Raw genomic sequence first — 27,875 nt, forward strand, 5'->3', positions numbered from 1 at the left:
GGTATATATTCTATTCCGTTCCCAAGCACTCGAACAGGCCCAAAATATTAATAAAACGTGTACCTAAACAACAATAATTATCTAAATGTGTATGAAATTGGTCAGAAAATCCTATAAAACAATTTTAAACCATTTACTGTACTAAAATAAAACAATTTTAAACCATTTTCTGTACTGTAGTGAACATACCTTTGAGCAGCGGTTCGATGGCATACAGGGATGGATGTGGAGAGGATGGAAGGGGGAGGTTACTGCTTGGAAGGAGAGTCCCCTTCCATGATGTGGCGGGGTAGTTCTCCTTCAGGAGTTGTTTCTCTCTCCAATGAAAGGGTGGGCAGATCTATTTCAGGGGTTTCTTCTCTTCTTTGTCTCTTCTTTGGAGGAGAAACAGGCTTTGATGTAGCAGCTTTCTTTTCTTTTGTGAAAAACTGGTCTATTGTTAATTGTTTCTTCCTCCTCTGCAGTATTCTTCGAAAATGATACATGACACTATCATTAAACATATGCACTGCCCGGTTTGCTACTGCAATTTCTGGGTGGTATTTTTCAGCAAAAGCCTGCACATCTGCCCACTTGGAACAAATTTCATTGATGAGAGAACTTGGAACATCCTCCCTTACCTCATCCTCTTCTGAAGATTCCTGCTCCACAATCAGATCCTGCTGCTGTTGTTGTTGCAGGTGCAACAATTCCTCCACAGTCAACTCGGTAGAATGGCTTTCTACAAGCTCATCAATATCATCCTTGTCGACCTCAAGCCCCAAACTCCTGCCCATGACAACAATTTCCTCAACGACATCAGTGTCATCAGAAATTACAGGGGTAGCAGTGCTTGGACCCGCCTCTGGTTGGAAACCTTCAAACTCCCTCTCTGTGACACATGATGGCCACAGCTTACGCCAGGCAGAGTTCAATGTCCTATAGGTCACACCTCGCCAAGCTTGGTCAATCATGTTAACAGAGTTGAGGATGCTGAAGTGTTCCTTCCAGAATTCCTTTAGGGTCAACTTCGTGTCACTGGTCACTTCAAAACACTTTCTGAAAAGGGCCTTGGTATAGAGTTTTTTGAAGTTTGAAATGACCTGTTGGTCCATGGGCTGGAGTATGGGAGTAGTATTGGGGGGCAAGAATTTGATTTTGATAAAGCTGTATTCTTCTTTCAAGTCATCCTCGAGACCTGGAGGATGTGCAGGAGCATTGTCCATAACCAGAAGACATTTCATTGGCAAGCTCTTTTCAATGAGGTAAGCCTTAACCTGGGGGGCAAACACTTCGTTTATCCACTCAGTAAAGAATTGTCTTGTGACCCAAGATTTAGTGTTCGAGCGCCACATAACTGGTAGTGCACTTTTACAAATATTATTTCGTTTGAACACCCGGGGGTTGTCCGAGTGGTACACTAACAAGGGTTTGATCTTGCAATCGCCACTTGCATTTGCACACAGCAACAATGTTAGCCTATCTTTCATTGGCTTGTGACCTGGCATCTTCGTCTCGTCCTTGGTAATGTACGTATTGGCTGGCATTTTCTTCCAAAATAACCCAGTCTCATCACAATTAAAGACTTGTTGTGCGATCAAATTTTGTTCATTTATGTACCGATCGAATTCCCCCACGTATTTATCGGCTGCAATTTGATCCGAACTAGCTGCCTCCCCATGCCTAGTAACACGATGAATACCTGTTCTATTACGAAACTTTTCAAACCAACCCCTGCTCGCTTTAAATGTAAATGAATCACTTTCACTGGTACTCGGACTTTTCTTCACTAATTCTTCATAGATATGCAACGCTTTTTCACAAATGAACGCTTCACTAACACTTTCCCCGGCCAACTGTTTTTCTTTAATAAATATTAAAAGCAACTTTTCCATCTCCTCAATCACTTGTGGCCTTTGCTTAGTTACCGCCGTAACTCCCGTTGCAACATTCGCCTTCTTAATCATTTCTTTATGCTTTAAAAACGTAGAAATGGTCGACTTCGCCATTCCGTATTCTACCGCTAAATCGGACACTCGTACACCATTCTCATATTTCGCTATAATTTCCTTCTTCAACTCGATCGTTGTTCGCACTGTTTTCCTCTTCTCCTTCCCCTTAACACTCATTACTTTCTTGGGACTCATTATGAAAGCTAAAAAAGCAATTAAAAGCACTGAAAATCACTAAATCACAACGAATGCTGATCGCGCGTTGTCTGAGTGACGCTCTCGAGAGAACTGATGCTTCCCGAACAAGCGAGAGTGGCCGAGATGGCGCGATCATCACAAAGCCCATGCGGTCGTCACGTGTTCGGCTGGTCGAGTACCGAATTTTTGGTCGAGCACCGCAGCAAAAATTTCTCGAAAATTTTGGTCGAACTCCGAATTGTTCGAGTATAGAGTCGTTCGACTACCGAGGTATCACTGTATACATACACATCAAAAGAAGGATGGGGGACCCCTGTGCTGCAACACTCAGTCTCAGGCCTTTGTTCAGAGGCTAAAATGTACCAACACATAAATCTCCTAGAGATTAGAGCAGCCTTCCTAGCTCTTAAGCAGTTCTAACTGATGGTGGCAGGTCACTCTGTAGTGCTGAAGAGCAACAACACCATGTGGGAAATAAAACTATTGTTCCAATTGTCTGGTTGATTTTTTTATAATATCTTTTCATTCCTACAAAATGCCACAAAGTAATTTTATGTATAAAATAAATATCTCTCTTCCACATTGTTTTATCTTATTCTGATTTTTCAGTTTTTGATGACGGTGATATTACAACGCTTAGAAGAACTTCTCTTTGTTTGAAAAGTGGAAGACACTTTGCTGAAAGTGAAACCTTGGATCAACTTCCATTGACACACCCAGAACATTTTGGAACTCCTGTGGGTGGAAACAGACGGGGCCGAAGATCAAGACAAAATCCGTAAGTTTTATGTCGACTTATATAACTTCATTAAAAAAAAAAGATAATGGATAAAAATATAAAGTTTATTGTTATTGTATTTTGGACCTGAATTCATTCTTTGCAGAGCATCATCTAACCTTAGATATACTGCTTTTTACCTTTTGTTACTCTATCCCCAATCCTTTTCTTTTTAGCTGTTTAATTTATCTTCTACATTCTCCCTATGATTTATGAGCAGATCTTTTGGAGGATCCCTTTGAGATTAGAAATGTTACTACATTTTCTTGTTGGATTATTGTGATTTAATGGTGATGATAATAATTTGACAATTTTATACAGTGATGGTGATGATTCAGGAGAGGAGGAAGAAGATAATGTGCACAAAAGACATCGTTCAAGACGTGAAGAATGGGAAGCTGATATTGGAAAGGTTGTTTGTGTGGAGTTGGGGGACAAAAAGAAAATGAAAGATAACTGGTTCCCTGGTCTGGTTGTTGCTCCCACTGCTCAAGATTCTGTGAAGATTGAAACTAAGAAGGACTATTTAGTTCGATCCTTTCAAGACGGGAGATAGTAAGTACATAATTCTTTTAGGTATTGTTGTTGTTATTATGTGCTAAGCTACAACCCTAGTTTGAAAAGCAGGTTATTTAAGCCCAAGAGCTCCAACTAGAAAAATAGCCCAGTGAGGAAAGGAAATAAGGAAATAAACTACAAGAGAAGTTTAAGGACAATACATACATATACTAAGGCACTTCCCCCAATTTTGGGGGGTAGCCAACATCAAACAAATGAACAAAAAAGGGGACTTTTCCTCTCTGTTCCTCCCAGCTTGACAAGGGACTTAACCGAGTTCAGCTGGTACTGCTAGGGTGCCACAGCCCACCTTCCCCCATTATCCACCACAGATGAAGCTTCATAACGCTGAATCCTCTACTGCTGCTACCTCCGCGGTCTTCCAATGCACCGTAGGAAGCAGTGGGGCCTACCGGAACTATATCACAGTCGCTCGCCATTCATTCCTATTTCTAGCACGCTCTCTTGCCTCTCTCACATCTATCCTCCTATCACCCAGAGCTTTCTTCACTCCATCCATCCACCCAAACCTTGGCCTTCCTCTTGTACTTCTCCCATCAACTCTTGCATTCCTCACCTTCTTTAGCTGACAGCCATTTTCCATTTTCTCATTCATATCCATTCTAGCTGCTAACTCATTTCTTACACCTGTTCTCACCCTCACCACTTCGTTCCTAACCCTATCTACTCGAGGTGCACCAGCCATACTTCTTAGGCAATTTCTGTCTCTCCGTCACTTTCATTCCCCACAACTCCGATCCATACATCACAGTTGGTACAATCACTTTCTCATACAGAACTCTCTTTACATTCATGCCCAACCCTCTATTTTTTACTACTCCCTTAAGTGCCCCCAACACTTTGCATCCTTCTTTCACTCCACCATTTGCTGCAACAATAGACCCCAAGTAACTCTCCATTCAACATGACATTCAACCTCGCACCACCTTCCCTTCTCGTACATCTCATAACCTTACTCTTACCCACATTAACTCTCAACTTCCTGCTCTCATGCACCCTTCCAAAATCTGTCACTAATTGGCCAAGCTTTTCTTCTGTGTCTGCAACCAGTACAGTATCATCCGCAAACAACAACTGATTTACCTCCCATTCATGGTCATTCTCATCTACCAGTTTTAATCCTCGTCCAAGCACTCGAGCATTCACCTCTCTCACCACTCCATCAACATACAAGTTGAACAACCACGGCGACATCACACATCCCTGTCTCAGCCCCACTCTCACCGGAAACCAATTGTTCACTTCATTTCCTATCCTAACACATGCCTTACTACCTTTGTAGAAACTTTTCACTGCTTGCAACAACCTTCCACCAACTCCATTTAACCTCATCACATTCCACATTGCTTCCCTATCAACTCGATCATACGCTTTCTCCAGATCCATAAACGCAACATACACCACCTTACCTTTTGCTAAATATTTCTCGCATATCTGCCTAACTGTAAAAATCTGATTCATACAACCCCTACCTCTTCTAAAACCACCCTGTACTTCTAAGATTGCATTCTTTGTTTTATCCTTAATCCTATTAATCAGTACTCTACCATACACTTTTCCAACTACACTCAACAAGCTAATACCCCTTGAATTACAACACTCATGCTCATCTCCCTTACCCTTATTTAGTGGTACAATACATGCACAAACCCAATCTACTTGAACCATTGACAACACAAAACAAATATTAAACAAACTCACCAACCCTTCAAGTACAGTCACACCCCCTTCCTTCAACATCTCAGCTCTCACACCATCCATACGAGATGCTTTTCCTACTCTCATTTCCTCTAGTGCTCTCCTCACTTCCTCTCTTGTAATCTCTCTCTCATTCTCATCTCCCATCACCGGCACCTCAACACCTGCAACAGCAGTTATATCTGCCTCCCTATTATACTCAACATTCAGTTAACTATCAAAATATTCCACCTACGTTTTTCTTGCCTCCTCTCCTTTGTTAAATCTTCCATTTTCATCTTTCACGGTCTCTTTAATTCTTGAACCAGCTTTCCTTACTCTCTTCACTTCTTTCCAAAACTGCTTCTTATTCTCTTCATATGAACGACCCAATCCCTGACCCCACTTCAAGTCAGCTGCCTTCTTTGCCTCACTTACCTTGCGCTTCACTTCCACATTTTTCTCTCTATATCTTTCATACTTCTCTACACTATTACTCTGCAGCCATTCTTCAAAAGCCCTCTTTTTCTCTTCCACTTTTACCTTCACTCCTTCATCCCACCATTCACTGCCCTTCCTCATGCTGCCTCCAACAAACTTCTTGCCACACACATCACTTGCAATCCCAACAAAATTTTCTTTTACTAACTTCCACTCCTCCTCTAAATTACCATTTTATGAATAGAACTTACCTGGCAGTTATATATACATAGCTAATTATCTCTATTTCGGCAGAATTTTTCTAAAACTAGGCAACCGCCTTGTGGTGGTTGGGTGGTAACACCCGTTAAAGGGTGGTAGGAGGAATCATTCCCGTTTTCTGTTCTTCAGTTCATCTCTGCCGGCCGGATCGACAACACGTTGGTCCGTCATTAAGAGTTTTTCTTCGCTTTCCCTGCTCGGTGTACCAGTCTGCTTTTTTGGTGAAGTACTCTGATTTGGGGTTTTGGCGATCGTTGTATTTTGTTTTCTCTTAGCTTTTTTTTTGCTGTTTTTCATTATGAGTGAAAAGAGTCATTACCGTATCTGTGCGAATGAGGAATGTAAGGTGAGACTACCGAAAATGGCGGTTGATCCTCACACTGTTTGTTCTCATTGTAGGGGTTTTGTTTGTGCCCTTGATAATAGGTGTGGGGAATGTAAGGTTTTGGATGAGAAAGATTGGTTAATTATGAAGCGCTATGTGCGTAAGCTAGAGCTCGATAGAGTTAGGAGAGCTTCTAGGTCTAAGTCTAAGTCTGTTAGTGGTAAGGAAGACGAACTTAGCGTAGATTTATCTATTGATCCTATTATTGATTCCTCTTTGGAAGTTGATCCTTCCCTTGAGGTAGTAACTCCTGCACCTCCTACAGGTTCCGTATCTACGGATGACTAAATTACCAGTTTCTCTTAATTTCACTCTGTCATATGTCATTTTAAATATTTAACTTAGCCGGTGAATATATAATAGCTGCAACTCTGTTGCTCGACAGACACATACATAAAAAACTCGCGAGCGATCGCTATGCAGGTTGCGGGTGTGCCCACCAGCGCCAACTGTCGGCCAGATACCACTCTCGGATGTAAACAAAACCTTCAATTTCTTCTCTGTCGACGTGTCGACAAGACGTACTTTTACTCGCTGTTGAACCTGGAGTTTTTCCCATCATATTTGGTGAAGTACTTTAATTTGGTTTGAGCTTTCGCAGTACAGGTGTTTTTCTTCAAATAAATCCTTGAACTCGTTTTTGGATTGATTTAATTTTTGATGACAAAGAGAGTATGGACTTTCTTTGACTTTTAAATGGCCGACCCTTCCCTTAGACGGAAGTGTGTTTAGGCTTTTAGCAATTATCTTATCACGTTATAAATTAATTATAGATTTTCCTCTATATATTTTATATCTCACCGCCTTTATTAGGCCTCTTTGATTAACTTTCCATTGATAATAAACATAAAAATAAATTTTAATGATTGTTTATATGCGACCTTTCCTGAGACTAGGCGGTCCTAACTTGGAAACCGAAGTTAAACAACGTTGAGCCCTTTCAATCGTAAATAGCTTTTAAAGAGCTAATGATTTAAAACTTTTTAAATGAATATTTTTTAATAGATATTTTATGAAAGATTTTCTTTGAATAGTCTTCGTACTGTTTCAAAGATGAACTAACGTTTAGTTTATTTATGCTACGCAGTTTGCGCTCTATCGTTACGATAGAGAGAGAGAGTATCACGGTTTCACTTTGCAGAAAGAGTAAATTGATTCTGACGTTTTGTTCATTCTTCTTTCAAAGCTTAAATGTTTTAAATTCTATTTTAAAGGAACTTTTTAATTGAAAAACCTTTCAGTTTTTTCCTTTGGTCAAATAACATGTTTTTTTGACGAAACGTAAGTGGGCTCTTCTCTTAGGTGCGAAATCAAGAGAGAGAGAGAGAGAAAGATAGAGACGGAGGGAGAGAGAGGAGAGAAAACGTTCCGTTCAAGCGGGTAACGTTGTTCTCGAGTTACTCTCGTCCCTAGTCTCTGTACGGGGAGAAAGGATAAAACTTTTTTAGTTTTTTATTCTCGTCCCCAGGCAATGTACGGTGAGAGATTGAAAACGTAGTTTTGAATGAACTAGTGTTTAGTCTCTTCCCCTGCCACTGATTTTTTTATCTTAGAATATGTTTACTGTTTTTTGCTGGTATTAATGTGCTTGCATTATACGATTGATTTCGCAATTACTACCTTTTGATGAGGGTAGAATTGCGTGCTTCAGGTAGAAATCAGTAAAAGTTTCGATTTCAGTGAAATAAGTGCAAAACAGAAAATCGTAGTGATAAAGTGATATTGCGCAAAGTGTTATCAGTGTTGCGACCGAGGGTTCGTCTGTTCGTGCCTGTCGTTCGCCTAGTCCGGGACCTCTTGCAAGCTCCCAAGCCCAGGGGAGAAGTAATGTCGTACGACTTATGGGTTCGAGAGGCCTTGATCAGCGAACAGACATTCCCTCTATGGTATCGGGTGTATCTTACCAAGATCACCCCTACCATAAGGCGAGAGAGACGATTTTCTCCTCGTCATCCGAAGGCTTTTCGCATAAGAAACCTGAAACAAGGTTTCGAGGCCCTTAAGCGAAAGTCAGTCCTTTCAGGACAGGTCCAGCGTCCTGGTTGTAGCCATTAGGACAGCTCTGACCCTATGCAGTCATCGGAAGACTGCTCGCCGCCTAACAAAAGCGTAACACAGACTCCGAGAGTCTTTTTGTTGGCAAGGTTTTGCGGTCACAGACGTTACCCTCGTCTCTTACCGCAAACATTTCCGTTGATCCTAAATGGGTTGTACGGAAAGACATGCAGAATAAGCTTGCCTCCCTTATGGAAGACTATTCTGCCGATAAGTCCGTTGAGCCTAGCCGTTTATCTCATCGAGATCCTGGCTTTCAGCCACCCTAACGTTCCTTTGTGCGTCCTGTTGACGTTGGCGTATCTAAGTCACGTCAGTCAGGTTGTTTAGAACCACACTCGATGCGGTCTCGTGTGGATTTTCAGCCACATTTGGACGTTAGGCCACTTGCTGATGCTCCTGTTGACGTTCAGGACGTTCGCTAACAATCAGAGTTGACTTGTTTTGACGCTGAACGTCAACCTCCACATTCTAGAGTTGTTTTGACTGCTCAGTCTAAGGCGGTCAAAGCAGTCTCGAGTGGACGCTGTGCGTCCTCACGCACCTGTTGTTGTTGACAGTTCACAGACTGTCAAGCAGTTACATGACGTTGCGTCCTGGTCTCTCGCACCTGTTGTTGTTGACAGTTCACAGACTGTCAAGCAGTTACATGACGTTGCGTCCTGGTCCGCTACTAATGCACCAGTGCGCGTGGACTCTGCTTGTAAAGCATTGCCACGGTCTCTCCCTTACTTGAGACTCAGCTATTATCGGACAAGGTTCCTTCAGATGAGGAAGTTGCTGTTCCCCCTCCTACTGATATTCCCTTGAGGACTCTGTCAGACGGAGAGGAGCCTAAAGCTGCTTAGCCCTCTATGGACTTTAAATAAATCATGCTGATTTTTAAGGATCTTTGTCCGGATCTTTTTGTAACTGCTGCTCCTCGTTCGCCTAAACGTCAGAGCTTACACTAGGCCTAGCTACTTCGAAGCCGTTGTTTTATAAGCTAGTGCTCTCTCGCTCTCCTAGAGAGCTTTACGTTTGCTAGGCGACTGGTTTATCACCAGGAGGAGTTTGGGGGATACAGCCTTTGCTTTCCCTTCTTTTAAACTGGCTTATAGAGCGAGAGCCTGATATGACACGAGAGAAGTTCTCGGCTTGGGAGTTCCTGCCTCTGCCCAGATAGACTTCTCAAACCTCATAGACTCTCCCTGGCGCCTGCCCATGAGACGCTCCAAGATTTTACAGGTCAACTTCACAGCTGTTTTCGAGCCTTTGAAGTTTTGCTGTACAATTATGTCATGCATAAACAAGGCTTTCAGGGATGGCTCCAATGATCTGACAGCCACGTTCTCTGCAGGAACAAGTCCCTCAGGGATGGCTCCATGATTTGGCAGCCATGTTCACTGCAGGAGTACGTAAGAGGCAAGTGCGCTCAATGTGTTCATTGTCAAGACAAACTTCACGATGAAGTCTTCCAGGCTGTCTTGACAGCATTTATGGAAGGCGACTGGATGGTCTCTCTCGGCCTTCAGGAGGCATACTTCCACATTCCTATACACCCGGATTCCCAACCGTTTCTGAGGTTTGTTTACAGGAATGTGGGGTACCAGTTTCGAGCTATCGGGGATCCGAGCCTCCCTGTACTTGGACGACTGGCTTCTCAGAGCATCGTCCAGCCTTCACTGTCTGCAGGATCTACATTGGACGTTGAGTCTGGCCAGGGAGTTGGGACTTGTGGTCAACCTAAAAGTCCCAACTGATCCCATCCCAGATTATTCTATTTTTGGGGATGGAGATTCGCAGTCCAGTTTTTTCGGGCTTTTCCGTCTGCCACCCGAATAGAACAAGCCCTGCTCGAAGTCCAACTAATGCTGAAAAGAAAACTTTTATTCAGTCAGGAGTTGGAACAGTCTCGTAGGGACTCTCTCATCCCTGGAGCAGTTTGTCTCACTAGGGAGACTACCCCTTCTGCCTCTCCGGTTCCATCTAGCCTCTCACTGGAACTAGGACAAGACATTAGAGACGGTATCATTCCCAGTCTCCGAACCAATAAAGGCATGCCTGAAATGGTGGGACAGCAATATCAGTCTGAGAGAGGGACTATCCCTAGCAGTCAAGAACCCAAACCACGTGTTGTCCTCAGACGCGTCGGGTTTGGGTTGGGTGCGACCCTGGACGGTCGGGAATGCGCTGGTCTGTGGACCTCAAGTCAGAAGAGCATGCACATCAACGGCAAGGAGCTATTAGCAGTCCACTTGGCCTTGATGATATTAGGAAGCGTCTTCGAAACTAAGTGGTAGAGGTCAACTCAGACAACACCACAACTTTGGCGTACATCTCCAAGCAAGGAGGCACACACTCCTTCACGCTGCTCGAGATCGCAAGGGACCTTCTCTTATGGTCTAGAATTCGAGGCATCTCCCTGTTGACGAGATTCATCCAGGGGGACTTGAACGTCTTGGCAGACTGTCTCAGTCGGAGGGGTCAGGTGATACCCACGGAATGGACCCTCCACAAGGACGTGGGCAAGAGTCTTTGGGCTTCTTGGGGTCAACAAACCATAGACCTCTTTGCCTCCTCGTTGACCAAAAGGTTACCAATCTTTTGCTCTCCAGTCCTAGATACAGAAGCAATCTACATAGACGCGTTTCTACTGGATTGGTCTTTTATGGACTTATATGCATTCCCACCATTCAAGATAGTCAACAAGGTACTGCAGAAGTTCGCCTCTCACGGAGGGACAAGGTTGACGTTGGTTGCTACCCTCTGGCCCGCGAGAGAGTGGTTCACCGAGGTACTTCTATGGCTGGTAGACTTTCCAAGAAGTCTGCCTCTAAGGGTAGATCTGTTACGTCAGCCCCACGTAAAGAATGTCCATCAAAGCCTCCCCGCTCTTCGTCTGACTTCCTTCACACTATCGAAAGACTCTCAAGAGCTAGAGGTTTTTCGAAGGAGGCAGTCAGTGCGATTGCAAGAGCTAGGAGAGCTTCTACCATTAGAGTATACCAGTCGAAGTGGGAAGTCTTTCGAGACTGGTGCAAGTCAGCATCTGTGTCCTCGTCCAGTACCTCTGTAGCCCAAATCGCAGATTTTCTTTTACATCTGAGAAAGGTTCGCTCCCTTTCAGCTCCCACGATTAAGGGCTACAGGAGCATGTTGGCTTCGGTCTTTCGACATAGAGGCTTAGATCTTTCCAACAATAAAGATCTCCAAGATCTCCTTAAGTCTTTCGAGACCTCTAAGGAACGTCGTTTGGCAACTCCTGGATGGAACTTAGACGTGGTCCTAAGGTTCCTCATGTCAGACAGGTTTGAGCCATTACATTCAGCCTCCCTGAAGGATCTCACCCTCAAGACACTTTTCCTAGTGTGCTTGGCTTCGGCTAAAAGGGTCAGTGAACTTCATGCCTTCAGTAAGAACATCGGCTTTTCTACAGAAAAAAGCCACTTGTTCACTTCAACTTGGTTTCCTGGCCAAAAATGAACTGCCTTCTCGTCCTTGGCCTAAATCTTTTGATATTCCTTGCTTATCAGAGATCGTAGGCAACGAACTGGAAAGAGTATTATGTCCTGTTAGAGCTCTTAAGTTCGATTTAGCTCGTACTAAGTCATTACGAGGGAAATCTGAGGCATTATGGTGCTCAGTTAAGAAACCTTCATTGCCTATGTCAAAGAATTCTTTGTCATATTTTATCAGATTTTTTTAATACGAGAAGCTCATTCTCACTTGAATGAGAAAGACCGATGTTTGCTTAAGGTTGACGCACGAAGTTAGAGATATAGCAACCTCCGTGGCCTTCAAGCAAAATAAATCTCTGCAAAGTATTATGGACGCGACTTCTTGGAGAAACAAGTCAGTGTTCGCGTCATTTTACTTAAAAGATGTCCAGACTCTTTACGAGGACTGCTACACACTGGGTCCATTCGTTGCAGCGAGTGCAGTAGTGGGTGAGGGTTCTACCACTACACTTCCCTAATTCCAATATCCTTTTTAATCTGTCTCTTGAAATGTTTTTAATATTGTTTTATGGGTTGTTCGGAAGGCTAATAAGCCTTTCGCATCCTGATTGATTTGGCGGGTGGTCAAAGTCATTTCTTGAGAGCGCCCAGATTAGGGGTTTGATGAGGTCCTGTTGTGTGGGTTGCAGCCCTTGATACTTCAGCTCCTGGGAGTCTGTCAGCATCCTAAGAGGATCGCTGGGCTCCGTGAGGAAGACAGACTTACAAGGCAGAGTAATCGTCTAAGTCAACTTCCTCACCAGGTACCTATTTATTTTGGTTTTGTTATATTGATAACTGCCAAAATGAAAAAACTCTTAGCTTATACGCTGTAAACATAATTAACTCTGGTCTCTACCCACCTCCTTGGGTGTGAATCAGCTATTATATATTCACCGGCTAAGTTAAATATTTAAAAATTATATTTTAACTATAAAATAAATTTTTGAATATACTTACCCGGTGAATATATAAATTAAATGACCCTCCCTTCCTCCCCAATAGAGACGCAGTGGGATGAGAAGAAATTGAAGGTTTTGTTTACATCCGAGAGTGGTATCTGGCCGACAGTTGGCGCTGGTGGGCACACCCGCAACCTGCATAGCGATCGCTCGCGAGTTTTTTATGTATGTCTCTGTCGAGCAACAGAGTTGCAGCTATTATATATTCACCGGGTAAGTATATTCAAAAATTTATTTTATAATTAAAATATCATATTTCAACCTTTCTTGATATTTACATTTAACCCCCTGTTTTATTAGCTTTTCAACCCTCACTAGCTCCCTTTTACATCCACCTACTCTATTCCCCCACTCTTTTGCTACAACTAATTTTTCTTCCACCAAAAAATGATCAGACATACCGTTAGCCGTACCCCTAAACGTGCACGTCTTACAACCTTCCAAACATTCTTTTAGTTATCAACACATAATCCATTAACGCCCTTTCTACCACTCTTCCATTTGCCACTGTTACCCATGTATACCTGTTTTTATCTTTCTTTTTGAAAAAGCTAGAAGTTATCACCATCTCTTGCTCAACACACATATCTACCAGTCTCTCACCACTCTCATTTTCACCTGGTATGCCATACTTCCCAATGACACCTTCTACCCCTCAGCGCCCACTCTAGCAATTAAGTCACCCATGACAACTACATAATTCCTTATACCCAGTCCTTCTACAAACCTAGTTAATTCATTCCAGAAATCATTTGCTCCTCTTCACTTTACTCACAACCTGGCCCATATGCACTGACAAAAGCCCAACATTTCCTACCAACCCAACCCTTACCCACATTAACCTAGATGATATCTCCTTCCATTCCACTACTTTACCTGTCATCTATTCACTCATCAAAAAAGCCACACCCTTTTTTGCTCTTCTCCTTTCAATCCCAAACACACTACCAGACATTTCACCAAACATCACTTCACCCTTCCCTTTTATCTTTGTCTCACACAAAGCCAATATAACCATCCTTCTATTCCTAAACATACTTCCAATCTCACATCTTTTACTCTATCGTACTACATCCACGCACATTCAAACACCCCAAAACTAGAGTGCGGGGAGCAGTCACTCTCCCCTATGACAATAACAACATTAAAATTAATCTTTCATATATAAACTATGAAATCTTCAAAATAACAAGAGTAAGATAAATGATATAGAATAGTGTACCTGAGTTTACCCTCAAGCAAGAGATCTTTACCCTAAGACAGTGCAAGACCATGGTACAGAGGCTATGCCACTACCCAAGAATAGAGAACAATGGTTTGATTATGGAGCGTCCTCCTCCTAGAAGAGTTGCTTACCATAGCTGAAGAGTTCCTTCTACCCTAACCAAGAGGAAAGTACAGTAGTTATTGAACAATTACAGTGCAGTAGTTAACCTCTTGAGGGAAGAATTGTTCGGTAATTTCCGTGTTGTCAAGTGTATGAGGAAAGAGGAGAACATGTAAAGAATAGGCCAGACTATTCTGTGTATGTGTCAGCAAAAATGAAATGAGCCGTAACGAGAGAGAGGGGTCTAATGTAGTACTGTGTGGCCAGTCATGCATACATACATACATACATATACCAAGGCACTTCCCCCAATTTTGGGGGGTAGCCGACATCAAACAAATGAAACAAAAAAGGGGACCTCTCCTCTGTACATTCCTCCCAGCCTAACAAAGGACTCAACTGTGTTCGGCTGGTACTGCTAGGATGCCACAGCCCACCCTCCCCTGTTGTCCACCACAGATGAAACTTCATAACGCTGAATCCCCTAATGCTGCTACCTCCCCGGTCATCCAAGGCACCGGAGGAAGCAGCAGGGCCTATCGGAACTGTGTCACAATCGCTCGCCGTTCATTCCTATTTCTAGCACGCTCTCTTGCCTCTCTCACATCTATCCTCCTATCACCCAGAGCTTTCTCCACTCCATCCATCCACCCAAACCTTGGCCTTCCTCTTGTACTTCTCCCATCAACTCTTGTATTCATCACCTTCTTTAGCAGACAGTCATTTTCCATTCTCTCAACATGGCCAAACCACCTCAACACATTCATATCCACTCTAGCTGCTAACTCCTTTCTTACACCCGTTCTCACTCTCACCACTTTGTTCCTAACCCTATCTACTCGAGATACACCAGCCATACTCCCTAGACATTTCATCTCAAACACATTCAAGTTCTGTCTCTCCGTCACTTTCATTCCCTACAACTCCGATCCATACATCACACAGTTGGTACAATCACTTTCTCATACAGAACTCTTTACATTCATGCCCAACCCTTTATTTTTTACTACTCCCTTAAGTGCCCCCAACACTTTGCATCCTTCTTTCACTCTCTGACGTACATCTGCTTCCACTCCACCATTTGCTGCAACAACAGACCCCAAGTACGTAAACTGATCCACCTCCTCAAGTAATTCTCCATTCAACATGACATTCAACCTCGCACCACCTTCCCTTCTAGCACATCTCATAACCTTACTCATACCCGCATTAACTCTCAACTTCCTTCTCTCACACACCCTTCTAAATTCTGTCACTAATCGGCCAAGCTTATCTTCCGTGTCTGCAACCAGTACAGTTTTATCCGCAAACAACAACTGATTTACCTCCCATTCATGGTCATTCTCGTCTACTAGTTTCAATCCTCGTCCAAGCACTCAAGCATTCACCTCTCTCACCACTCCATCAACATACAAGTTAAACAACCAGGGCGACATCACACATCCCTGTCTCAGCCCCACTCTCACTGGAAACCAATTGCTCACTTCATTTCCTATTCTAACACATGCTTTACTACCTTTGTAGAAACTTTTCACTTCTAGCAACAACCTTCCACCAACTCCATGTAACCTTATCACTTTCCACATTGCTTCCCTATCAACTCTTTATCATCTGCTTTCTCCAGATCCATAAATGCAACATACACCTCCTTACCTTTTGCTAAATATTTCTCGCATATCTGCCTAACTGTAAAAATCTGATTCATACAACCCCTACCTCTTCTAAAACCACCCTGTACTTCTAAGATTGCATTCTTTGTTTTATCCTTAATCCTATTAATCAGTACTCTACCATACACTTTTCCAACACTCATGCACATCTCCCTTATCCTTATATAATGGTACAATACATGCACAAACCCAATCTACTGGTACCATTGACAACAAAAAACTTATTAAAGAATCTCACCAACCATTCAAGTACAGTCACACCCCCTTCCATCAACATCACAGCTCTCACACCATCCATACGAGATGCTTTTCCTACTCTCGTTTCATCTAGTGCTCTCCTCACTTCGTCTCTTGTAATCTCTCTCATTCTCATCTCCCATCACCGGCACCTCAACACCTGCAACAGCAATTATATCCAACACCTGCAACAGCAATTATATCTGCCTCCCTATTATCCTCAACATCAGTAAACTTTAAAAATATTCTGCCCACCTTTTTCTTGCCTCCTCTCCTTTTAACAACCTTCCATTTCCATCTTTCATGGTCTCTTCATTTATTGAACCAGCCTTCCTTACTCTCTTCACTTCTTTCCAAAACTACTACTTATTCTTTTCATATGAACGACCCAATCTCTGACCCCACATCAGGTCAGCTGCCCTCTTTGCCTCACTTACCTTGCACTTTACTTCCACATTTTTCTCTCTATATTTTTCATTCTTCTCTCTATATTTTTCATTCTTCTCTACACTATTACTTTGCTGCCATTCTTCAAAAGTCCTCTTTTTCTCTTCCACTTTTACCTTCACTCCTCCATTCACTGCCCTTCCTCATGCTGCCTCCAAAAAACTTCTTGCCACACACATCACATGCAATCCCTACAAAATTTTCTTTTACTAACTTCCACTCCTCCTCTAAATTACCAGTTTCTCTTACTTTCACTTCGTCATATGCCATTTTCAACCTTTCTTGATATTTACTTTTTACCCCCTGTTTTATTAGCTCTTCAACCCTCACTAGCTCCCTTTTACATCCACCTACTCTATTCCCCCATTCTTTTGCTACAATAATTTTATGAATAGAACTTACCTGGCAGTTATGTATATATAGCTTAGTCTCTGACGTCCGGCAGAATTTTTCAAATCTCACGGTAATCGCCGTATGGTGGTTGTGCGGATAGGTGGTTAACAACCCTTACAGGGTGGTACTTGGAATCATTCCCGTTGTCTGTTCCTCGGATCATCTCTGCCAGTTGGATCGACAACATCGTTGGTCCGCCATTGGAGTTTTTCGTTTCGCTTTCTGTGTCGCTGTATCAGACTTATTTTTAGTGAAGTACTGTACATTGACTTGGGGTTTTGGCAATTGCTTTTGTGTTTATTCTGTTACTATTTGTTTGTTTAATATGAGTGAGAAACTTCATTTTCGTGTGTGTGTAAATGAGGAATGCAAGGTGAGGTTACCGAAATTTTCGGTAGACCCTCACACTGCTTGTTTGGGTTGCAGGGGTTTTGATTGTGCACTTGATAAAAGGTGCAAGGAATGTGAGGTTTTGAGTGAGAAATAATGGTTAGATATGAAGCGCTATGTGTGCAAGTTAGAGCTAGATAAAGCCAGGAGGCCTTCGAGATCTAAATCCAAATCTGCTAGTGAGCGTAGTTTAGATATTTCTATTGAACCATTAATTAATTCCTCTGTGGAAGTTGAACCTTCCCCTGAGGTAGTAACTCCTACCCCTTCTACAGGAACGGTATATGCAGATGACCCTCGGTACGCCAGGATGGCGGCTGAGTTGAAGGCTATTAAGGACCAACTTTCAGCCTTAAAAGGTAAGTGAGAGTGAGATTAGTGCTAGTGAAAGTGCAGTGGAGGTGGCGACTGATCGAACCTGTCATTACCCTAGATCTAGACCTCCCAGGACCAAGGGAGAAGGTACGTCGACTGTCGTAAGTTAGTGAGAGGTACGTATCCTCAGTCAGCCGTCGCCTCAGACAGTCCTGTTGCATTTTCCCAGGCTGCTCTTAACCGCCACGGAAAAGGCGTGTCGGAAGTGATGGTGTCCTTCCCGAGCCCCTCTCCCAGACGCAAATGGCAGTATGAGGCTTCAAGACCGACCAAGAGGAGGCGGAACCTAACTGACTAGACCCGTTCTCGCTCTCCCTTTTCAAGTAGCCCCGAACCTTTTCCTTCTGAGGATTACTTGGACGCCGTTCCAGTGAAAAGGCCAAAACCTAGAGACGAAAGTCAAGAGAGACCATCGAGAGATCCTTCTCCTACAACCAGCGCTACTCGACAGCCATCGCCTTCGGAACCGCAGGATCAAGCAGCAATCGCTAAGTCTTTTATGACTGTTATGCAAAAGCAGCTGTTTTCTTTGGTAGAAGCTTTTTGCTGCCCTTCCCCCGTCGGACAGACGTAAGGACGACTCTTTACCTGTTAAGAAATCGGCCTCTAATAGGGAACGGAGTTCCTCTCCCAGGGAACCTCAGCGCGATTCGTCAAAGGCGCGGTACCGCACTTCTTCCTCATCAACACGCCTCCAAAACGCTAGCGATTCTCGACATCAGGACGCTTCCGTTTCTCGCTCGCAGCGCCAGGACGATTCCAGCCTGCTTCTCCAGGACTCTTCCACCTCTCGTCGCCAGGACAATTGCAGCTCTCGGCGCAAGGATACTTCCAGCTCTCGGCGCCAGGACACATCCTCCTACTGCCTTAAGGACTCTTCTAGCGCTTGGCGCTAGGACGCTTCCAGCGCGCGGCGCCAGGACGAACGCGGCTCTCGGTGTCAGGACGCATCCAGCCCTCTCCTACAGGACGCATCCTACGATTTGCCTCTTTTGGATGCAGGCCAACCTTCAGCCCGAAGAGAGACTGAAGTAGAAGTGGGACAAGATCTTGAGGATGTCTCAGAGGATGAAGACAAACCTGCGAACGCGGCTGGGGATTATAAGGTTCTCTCTTTCTCCCTTCTTGAGCTTTATGGGGAAGAGTTTCAACCTGCTGCCCCTCGCTCTCCTCAATTGTAGTCTAGCAGGAAAAAGGCCAAAAAGCAGTTGGCTTTCATCAAAATGAAGCTCTCCATCTGTGCTAGGAAGGCTCTCGCTAAAGCTGATGAATGGATGAAGGAACGTAGGCAAGCGGTTAAGACCATCTTCTCTTTTCCACCAGCTCGACTTGCTTCTAAGGCAGGCATGTGGTACGAGACTGGAGAACCTCTGGGCCTGGGAGTTCCTGCCTCCTCCCAGGGGGACTTATCTGGTATTGTTAACTCTGCTAGAAGGCATGCCCTTAACTCGGAGAAGGTTATGTGGTCTATGTCTGAGCTTGACCACCTCGTCAAGGGGATTTTCCGAGCCTTCGAAGTCTTCAGTTTTTTGGACTGGTCTCTAGGTACTCTGGCCAGGAAAACTGAATGACTGGAGGAAACAGAAGACCTTACTAGTATCATGGCATGCATGGACAAAGCTCTTAGGGATGGTTCAAATGAGTTGGCTTCCCTTTTTTCAGAGGAATTTTAAAGAAGAGGGCCCCGTTATGTTCTTTTGCTTCCAGATCAGTGACGGTTGCACAAAAGTCTGAGCTCCTTTACGCCCCTCTCTCTTTCCTGAGTCCCTTGTTAGGGACATTACCCTTTCGCTTGCGCAAAAGGCCACTCAAGACCTGTCACGCTCTGCTAGAAAGCCTTTGCCAGTCGTTCCTTCATCTCTGAAGTGAGGGGAGAGGGAATTTCAACAGCCCTTTTGAGGTAGAGCTCCTTCGAGATTGGACTTCAGGGGAAGAAGGCAGGAGATGGGCGGTAGAACGAATAGAAGTTCGTTCAGATCCCGCTCCAAGAAGTGAAGTTCAAGTCCTCCAGCCAGCGGTAGGAGCAAGTCTGTCAATTTTTTGGCAGGCTTGGAAGAAAGGAGGGGCGGATGCCTGGTCCCTCTCGGTCATCAAGGAGGGATACAAGATCCCCTTTTTGAAGAAGCCTCCGCTTTCAAATACTCCTCTAGCCTTAGTGGCTCAGTACTCGGATGCCGGGAAACAAAGGGCCCTACTGGACCTGGTGGACCAGATGCTGGAGAAGGGAGCGATAGAACCAGTTCTGGAACTATCCTCCCCAGGTTTCTACTATTGCCTATTTCTGGTACCCAAGAACTCGGGTGGATGGAGACCTGTGCTGGATGTCAGCTCTCTGAACGTCTTTGTGGAAAAGACAAAATTTACCATGGAGACGACTCGGTCTGTGATGGCAGCAGTACGTCCAGGGGACTGGATGGTGTCTCTGGATTTACAGGACGCTTATTTTCATGTCCCCACCCATCCGACTTCAAGGAAGTACCTGAGATTCATGATCCAGGGCAAGTGCTTCCAGTTCAAGGCCCTTTGCTTCGGCCTCAGCACTGCTCCTCAAGTCTTCACCAGAGTAATGGCGAACGTGGCAGGATGGCTTCATCAAGAGGGGATAAGAGTATCTCTATTTGGACGACTGGTTGATAAGATCACGGTCGAAAGAGAAATGTCTGGAGGACCTACACAAGACTTTCATGATGGCTCAAGAACTGGGTCTCGTCATCAACAGGGAGAAATCTCAGACTGAGCTGAGTCAGACTATTCTTTATTTGGGGATAGTTTTCGGGCTTCCTCCCAAGAGAGGCAGACCAGGTACCTCGAGAAGGTTCAAGAATTCTTGAAGAGACAGAAGTGCTCAGCGAGGGATTGGATGAGTTTGCTGGGAACCCTCTCCTCGCTCAAACATTTTGTCTCTTTGGGATGACTGCACCTCAGACCTCTTCAACACTTCCTATCAAAGGTGTGGGACAGGAGGATTCAGGAAGACTCCTTTTCCTTCCCCATTCCAGCAGAAATCAAGGGTCATCTGATTTGGTGGCTGGATCCAGCTTTGTTAGGAGAAGAAAGAACCCAGACCTAGTGTTGTTCTCAGATGCTTCGGAGTCAGGATGGGGAGCAACACTAGGGAGCAAGGAGGTCTCAGGCTCTTGGGAAAAGAATCAGATTGGATGGCACATCAACAGGCAAGAGTTGATGGCCATTCTGTTAGGACTGAAGGCCTTCAAAGACTCAGTGTCAGGGAAGATAGTGGAGGTCAACTCGGGCAACACCATGGCTCTAGCTTACATCAGAAAGCAAGGGGGAACTCACTCTCTGTCTCTGTTTGAAACAGCAAAGGAACTCCTGTGGTCAAAGGAAAACAAAATAGAACTGCTAACAAGATTTGTGCAGGGACAGAAGAATGTAAGAGCAGACATGCTCAGCAGGAAAGGGCAAGTTCTTCCCACAGAATGGACCCTCAACCACCAGGTCTGTCAAGAGTCTGTGGAAGTTATGGGGGAGACCTTTAATAGACCTCTTCGCCTCCAACCAAAACAAGAGGATCCCCAACTACTGCTCCCTAGTCCCGGACGAGGAGGCAATAGCAGTAGACGCCTTCTTGATAGACTGGACGGGGATGGACACATATGTGTTCCCCCCGTTCAAGATCATCAATCTGGTCGTAAGGAAATTCTCTCTCCTCGAATCAGGAAGAATGATCCTAGTAGCTCCATTCTGGCCAACAAGAGAATGGTTCACGGAAGTGGTGGACATGTTGGTGGACTTTCCAAGAAGCCTTCCTTCAAGTCCAAAGCTTCTCAAACAGCCCCACTTCGTGAGGTATTATCAAAACCCCCTCGCTCTGAGACTGACTGCCTTCAGACTATCGAGAAGCTTGTCAGAGCGAGAGGTTTTTCTGCGCAAGCTGCAAGAGCTATCGCCAGAGCAAGGAGGGTCTCTTCGCAAAGGGTCTACCAATCTAAATGGGAAACCTTAGAGCTTGGTGTAGGCAGCACAAAGTTTCCTCAACCACTACCTCTGTGAGCCAAATAGCGGATTTTTTGTTGTCCCTCAGACAGGATGCTAAACTGGCCGTATCCACGATTAAAGGGTATAGGAGTATGCTCTGAGGTGTTTGTAGGCACAGAGGCTTAGATTTGTTTTATAATAAAGACTTGCAAGATCTCGTGAAGTCTTTTGAGACAAATAAGCAGGCTCAGTTAAGGCCCCCAGCTTGGAATCTGGATGGGGTTCTGAAGTTACGATGCACCAAGAAGTTCGAACCCATCTCACAAGCGTCTCCCTCTTCCTGATGGCTCTGGCCACAGTTAAAAGGATCAGCGAGGTTCACGCTATTGAGAAGCAAGTGGGCTTCAACCAAAATGGAGCAGTATGTACATTGAGGATTGACTTCCTTGCCAAGAACGAGAATCCATCAAAACCCTGGCCGAGGACTTTTGAGGTTCCTAACCTCATTAATCTGGTGGGTCAAGATCAGGAGTGGCTCCTCTGTCCAGTTAGAGCCCTCAGAGTGTATTTATCTCACACTAAGAATGTTAGAGGTGCATCTAATTCCTTATGGTGCTCAGTGAAAGATCCGCAAAAGCCCCTTTCAAAGAATGCATTGTCATTCTTCCTGAGGGAAACTATAAGAGAAGCTCACCTCTTGTGTGAGGAGGAGAACTTCGGCCTTTTGAAAGTAAGGGCTCACGAAGTGAGAGCTATTGCTACTTCGCTGGCATATCGTAAGAATATGTCAGTTAGACAGGTTATGGATGCAACGTTCTGGAGAAGCAACTCTGTGTTTGCCTTTCATTACCTCAGAGAGGTAAGAGTGGATTATGAAAGGTGTTAAACCTTGGGCCCATACGTAGCTACAGCTTCTGTATTAGGCAAAGGTGTTACTACCTCCCCTCAACCTTAGCTTTTGTATGCCTGTGTTTGGGTCGGGGTTTTTACGGTTGTCTGAGGACTTTGACTTGTGGTACAGTTCCCTCAGTCTAGCTAGATAGTTTATTTCTATTCTGCAAGGTTAAGTGGTTAGTTTTGGTAAGGTTGCAGTTTTTAAAAAAAGGGGCATAGGTAGTTCTGCATTCTAGTCAAGTTGTTGGTCTCACCCTCTTTGACAGACTCGATTGAGTTGTTGTCAGCATGGCAGGTCCACTCCTGGCTGACACTCCTAAGGAAAAGCGACTCAAGAGGCAGGAACCTTTGAAGTCAGCTACCTTAGCAGGTAAGGAATCAAGATGTTTTTTCTCCTACAACTTGTTCTCCCAACGATGTTAACTGTCTGTCACCCTCCTCCAAATGTGTGAATCAGCTATATATAAATAACTGTCAGGTAAGTTCTATTCATAAAAATGAGTTTTTATGATAAAACAAAGTTTTATGAATACTTACCTGGCAGTTTTATATATATATTTTAAGGCCCATCCACCTCCCCTCAGGAAATAGGTCGGGCAAAGATGATCCGAGGAACAGAAAACGGGAATGATTCCAAGTACCACCCTGTAAGGGTTGTTAACCACCTAACCGCACAACCACCACACGGCGGTTGCCGCAAGTTTTGAAAAATTCTGCCAGACGTCAGAGACTAAGTTATATATATATAACTGCCAGGTAAGTATTCATAAAACTTTGTTTTATCATAAAAATTCCATTTTTCCTTCCGCCAAAAATTGATTAGACATACCGTTAGCCGTACCCCTAAACGCGTGCATGACTTTCAATCTTCCAAATATTCTTTTAGTTATCAACACATAATCCATTAATGCCCTTTCTACCACTCTTCCATTTGCCACTCTTACCCATGTATACCTGTTTTTATCTTTCTTTTTGAAAAAGCTAGAACTTGTCACCATCTCTTGCTCAATGCACATATCTACCAGTCTCTCACCACTCATTTTCACCTGGTACGCCATACTTCCCAATGACACCTTCTACCTCTCAGCACCCATTCTAGCATTTAAGTCACCCATGACAACTACATAATTCCTTCTACCCAGTCCTTGTACACACATAGTCAATTAATTCCAGAACTCATTCTGCTCTTCTTCACTTTTCTCACAACCTGGCCCATACGCACTGACAAAAGCCCAACATTCCCTACCCAACCAATCATAGGACCCAATAACTCTCTAGCACTAGTATCTCAATGGGTGGCTGGTGCCTGTGCCAACCTACGATCTGGCTTTGTTCATAATTTAATGGTAATTATTGATCAGGTTTATTTAGGAGATTAATGAGGTAGAACTGATACTGTGAAGGTTCTACTATATTTATTATCTTTAATGGAATCTACTTGTTCATTAATTCTATGTGTGTACGGGATGCATTATTTAAAAAAGAAAAATTAAATCAATGCAAAGTGATGATGGCTATTATTGGGTTTGGAATGATAAGATGTCTATCTTATCACATAATTCTTTTGCTAGTCTTAAAATGTTATTGGCTATAAAACTTGATAAGATTTCAGTACCTTTGTTAATCCTTATCAGTAAACTAATCTGGTGTGTGTTTTACAATTATTAGAGATCTTTATTGATGGTTGTAGCTTCATTTTATTGAGAACTAAGTATCAAGGTCTTTGGGCGTAACTGTTTAATGAATAATGAAGTGTTCCCTATATGTGTAGGATAGTTGCATTACATACTGCCTGATTTGTTGCTAATAATCCTGGTAAGTTGTTCAATTTCTTTTTAAATGATAGGCAAATTTGCAAGGTCCAATATGTGGTTTATATTTAGTGATCAATGGGGTATTGCAGGTTTGCTGTGAAGAGAAACCAAGTTGAAAGTCGACCACCTTTTGTTGTGTTCATTACTACGTTGTTTTCTGGGAAGCTTGGGTTGCTTCTTTCTTACATCTTGGTTTAACAATAGGCACTTTTTCAAGTAGTTCATTATGATGGCAAAATTTTGTCTGAATTTTTCAAATTTAAGATTTTTCACTATTGGTGTTTAATTGTTGAATATTGATGTTGGGTATATTAGCAAGTTTTTTTGTAGCTTTTATTTTTCAAGGGAGGCCAGGATTGTTAAATCTCTAGTTTGAAGAGATTGAATATATTTAATATTTTCAAGTACTGTACAGTATAGCTAATAATGATTGTTGAAGTTTTAAATTTCTTTTTTTACTGCATGAATTCCTTTTTAACAATTGGTTTTTAGATGATGAAATGTTTCTGATATTAGATACTGTAGATGTGTCAGTAATTTATTTAATATTTTTTATGATTGTCATTGAAAAATTTAATAGTGGACTTGGGAGTTGGAATACAATTCCTATTTTTGTAGGTTCTATATGGAGTAATAATTGATATACTAAATTCAATTTTTTAATCTCGCCACAGTTACACTGTACCCAAGAAAGAAGCGTCTCCGTTTAGCCGTGAGGTGGGGAATAAAGTGTCCCAAAGTGCTCTCAAGACAGCAGTGGAAAAAGCCTTGCTGTTTATGACAAATGATGAACTTCCTCCACACTGGGACAGAGACTTGCTATTTGGGATGGATGTTTCGGATGAAGATTCTGATAGGGATGGATCAGATTCTGATGTGAGTTCTTATAATTTTTACTCTGTTTTGCATTTTGTAATATGAGGATCTGCTCATTGATGTAAGCCAATTGGTAATGCCTCTCTAAATCATAAAGAATAAGAATTGCAGTATCAAATATTTTTTGTTGAGCTGTTGAATAAGTCTGGGTATTAACATGCTAACCAGGTTTTATGCTCTACTTGATAGAATATTTACTTTTTAACATGTCGTAATTTTAACCAATAAATAAAATTACTGTACTGTCTTTCATTTCAGAGTTCAGATGATGAGCCAAGAGAAGAAAAGGATCATTTTGTTGCTCAACTCTATAAGTTTATGGAGGAATGTGGTACACCCATCAATACTGGACCTACAGTTGGCAATAAAGATCTAGATCTTTATAAACTTTTTAAGGTGTGTTGAATGTATTTTTTATTACCATGAGATTTAGTATTGCAATTAAATGTCCAAGTCTTTTTTTCACATACCTTGAGAAAACTTGATATAACATTAGATTTTTATAAATGCAGCCCATGAATGTTTCATGATAATTTACTGTAACTTATTTGCAGGTTGTACAAAAACTTGGTGGTTTTAATCGTGTAATGAACCAAAACACTTGGAAAAATGTTTCCACAAAGATGCAGCTGCAAACGCTAGGGTCACAAGCCCCAAATCACATAAAGAATGCATATAAAAAGTGAGTGCTTGAGTTTTATTTACAGGCTTATAAGTGTAATGATATTAGTGTGCTCGCTTTTTAAATATAAAACTTACCCGCTGGTTATATAAAAGAGCTGAAGTCCCTGACGCCAGGGCAGAAAATTCAAATCTCGCGCTATCGAAGATACGCCAGGTGTACCAACCGCACCCTAGCGGTAGAACAGGTGGAACTACACACCAACTCCTGTTCTTCTCTCTGCCGTCATAGCTGACTGACATACAGAAGTTCGCTCTCGTGTTTTTACTCTCTTGGGAAGTTGTTTGGTGATGTACAACGTTCTTTTTTGAGTTTAAGCTATCGTTGATTAATTTTCCTTGGTTCTTATCTTGAAATCTTTTTGTTTGAGATTTTCTTTATTGTTTTTTCCCTTACTTTTTGCTTGTCGGTCTCTCACGTTAACTTTAAAATGGCTGACTCCTCCCCTGCTCAGCGTAGGTGTGTTAGTGAGGGTTGTCGTACACGACTTCCTAATGGATCTATTGATCCTCATTCTATTTGTGTAAAATGTAGGGGTAAATTTTGTTCATTAGATGATAGGTGTAATGAGTGTCTTTCCTTAACTAATGATGATTTTGGTACTTACGATCGTTATGTTAGGAGATTAGAGAGAGATAGACTTAGGCGTAGTTCTTCCCGATCTGTGGATAGAACCTTACCTAATTTACCTGTTCCTAATCCTGTTCCTTCCCCTGTGGTGGTAGATCAGGAACCTACTATGAAGGACATGTTTACTGCTATTTTGTCTCTTGGTGAGAAAGTTGAGTCCTTAGCAGCCGATAGAAATACTATCTTTTCAGAGTTAAAGGTATTGAAAAACCGTGATCCTATCGGAACTGTGGAAAGTGTTTCAGTGTCTGATGTGGTACCGAAGAATCGTGACTCTCTCGGTGTTGTGACAAGTGTTGATAATGTGGTTAGTGTTGCGGAAGGTGCGTCGACTCGAGTGTCTGATGTGGTACCGAAGAATCGTGACTCTCTCGGTGTTGTGACAAGTGTTGATAATGTGTTTAGTGTTGCGGAGGGTGCGTCGGCACGATCTTGTCGTTCACCTAGCCTTAGACCTCTTTCGAGCTCTCGAACCCATGGGAGAAGTAATGTCGAACGGCTTAAGGGAACGAGAAGCATCATCAATCGTGCAGACGTCCCCTCGAACGTTCCTGTTGCCGTAGCTCAGGTCGTTCACCCTCATCGTAGGAAAGGTGGGGTTCATACGTTATCCCCGTCTTCCGATGAAGGGTCGGGGAGTGAGATCTGGCGGCGAGCGTCGAGACCGCTTAAACGCTCCCATGTTGATTTGGACGCGGCGCGTCAAAACACACAGCGTCGGGAATCGCCTGTGCGGCCAGGATGTAGTTCGTGGGGTTCACCGGAACGTTTCCGTTCTCCCAGCGCTTGCACTCCGGCCAAACGTTCAGATCACCGTGTTCGTGCGGATATGATTCCTTCCGATTCGGACCTTGTAACTATTCATGCACCTCCTCTTCCATCGGATTGGCTTTCTTCCCCTGAAATGCGTGGTGACATTAGTGCGAATCTTCCTTCTAGGAGTTCTGTTGATCCGAAATGGACTGCGCTTTTGTCTATGAAGGAACAACTCTCGTCGTTGATGGATTCTTATCAACCAAGTGTTGGCGTTGTGTCTGGGCGTTCGATGTCAGACCAGTTATCGCACAAACGTTCGATGGTATATGGCCTTGACGAGTTATCACTTAGACGGTCTCCCATTCACAGTGTTCAACGCCAGGTTGATTTTGATGAGTCGCGTCAGAGAGTTTTGGTTGACCAGTTTGCGTTTTCTGGTCGCGGGGAAGAGCGTCAGCGTCGACAAGTGGACGAGACGCGGCAACAATTTGAAGTAGTGGATCGCCCGCGGCAACAACTTTTGGACGCGGCGCGTCAAAACATTGGTTTACAGCGGCGACATCCTGACTCCTTTGATCGCTCGCAGCAACAGTCCTCGGACTTTACGCGACCTCGCGGCGATCTTCAACAGTTACCTTCTGATTTCAAGCGTTCTTCTGTTCAACAACAGTTGAATTCTAAGCGGTCTAAACAGTTGTT

The 27,875-nt window shown here is 43.4% G+C and overlaps 1 protein-coding gene across 6 annotated transcripts in view; it reads left to right on the forward strand.

Moving 5' to 3' along the window:
* Positions 1 to 27,875, forward strand: part of htk (hat-trick) — a 152,257-nt gene that overhangs the window by 43,856 nt on the left and 80,526 nt on the right. For 5 of the 6 annotated variants that reach the window (XM_068346047.1, XM_068346044.1, XM_068346046.1 and 2 more), the window contains 5 exons: positions 2,739 to 2,907; positions 3,229 to 3,462; positions 24,907 to 25,108; positions 25,367 to 25,504; positions 25,663 to 25,790. In XM_068346047.1, coding sequence (XP_068202148.1) covers positions 2,739 to 2,907; positions 3,229 to 3,462; positions 24,907 to 25,108; positions 25,367 to 25,504; positions 25,663 to 25,790 — 871 coding nt within the window. Of the gene's footprint in view, positions 1 to 2,738; positions 2,908 to 3,228; positions 3,463 to 24,097; positions 24,234 to 24,906; positions 25,109 to 25,366; positions 25,505 to 25,662; positions 25,791 to 27,875 lie in introns of those variants that run through there. The other variant, XM_068346048.1, reaches the window with a different exon arrangement.

Source organism: Palaemon carinicauda, chromosome 22 (assembly GCF_036898095.1).
Source record: "Palaemon carinicauda isolate YSFRI2023 chromosome 22, ASM3689809v2, whole genome shotgun sequence".
Classification (NCBI taxonomy): domain Eukaryota; kingdom Metazoa; phylum Arthropoda; class Malacostraca; order Decapoda; family Palaemonidae; genus Palaemon; species Palaemon carinicauda.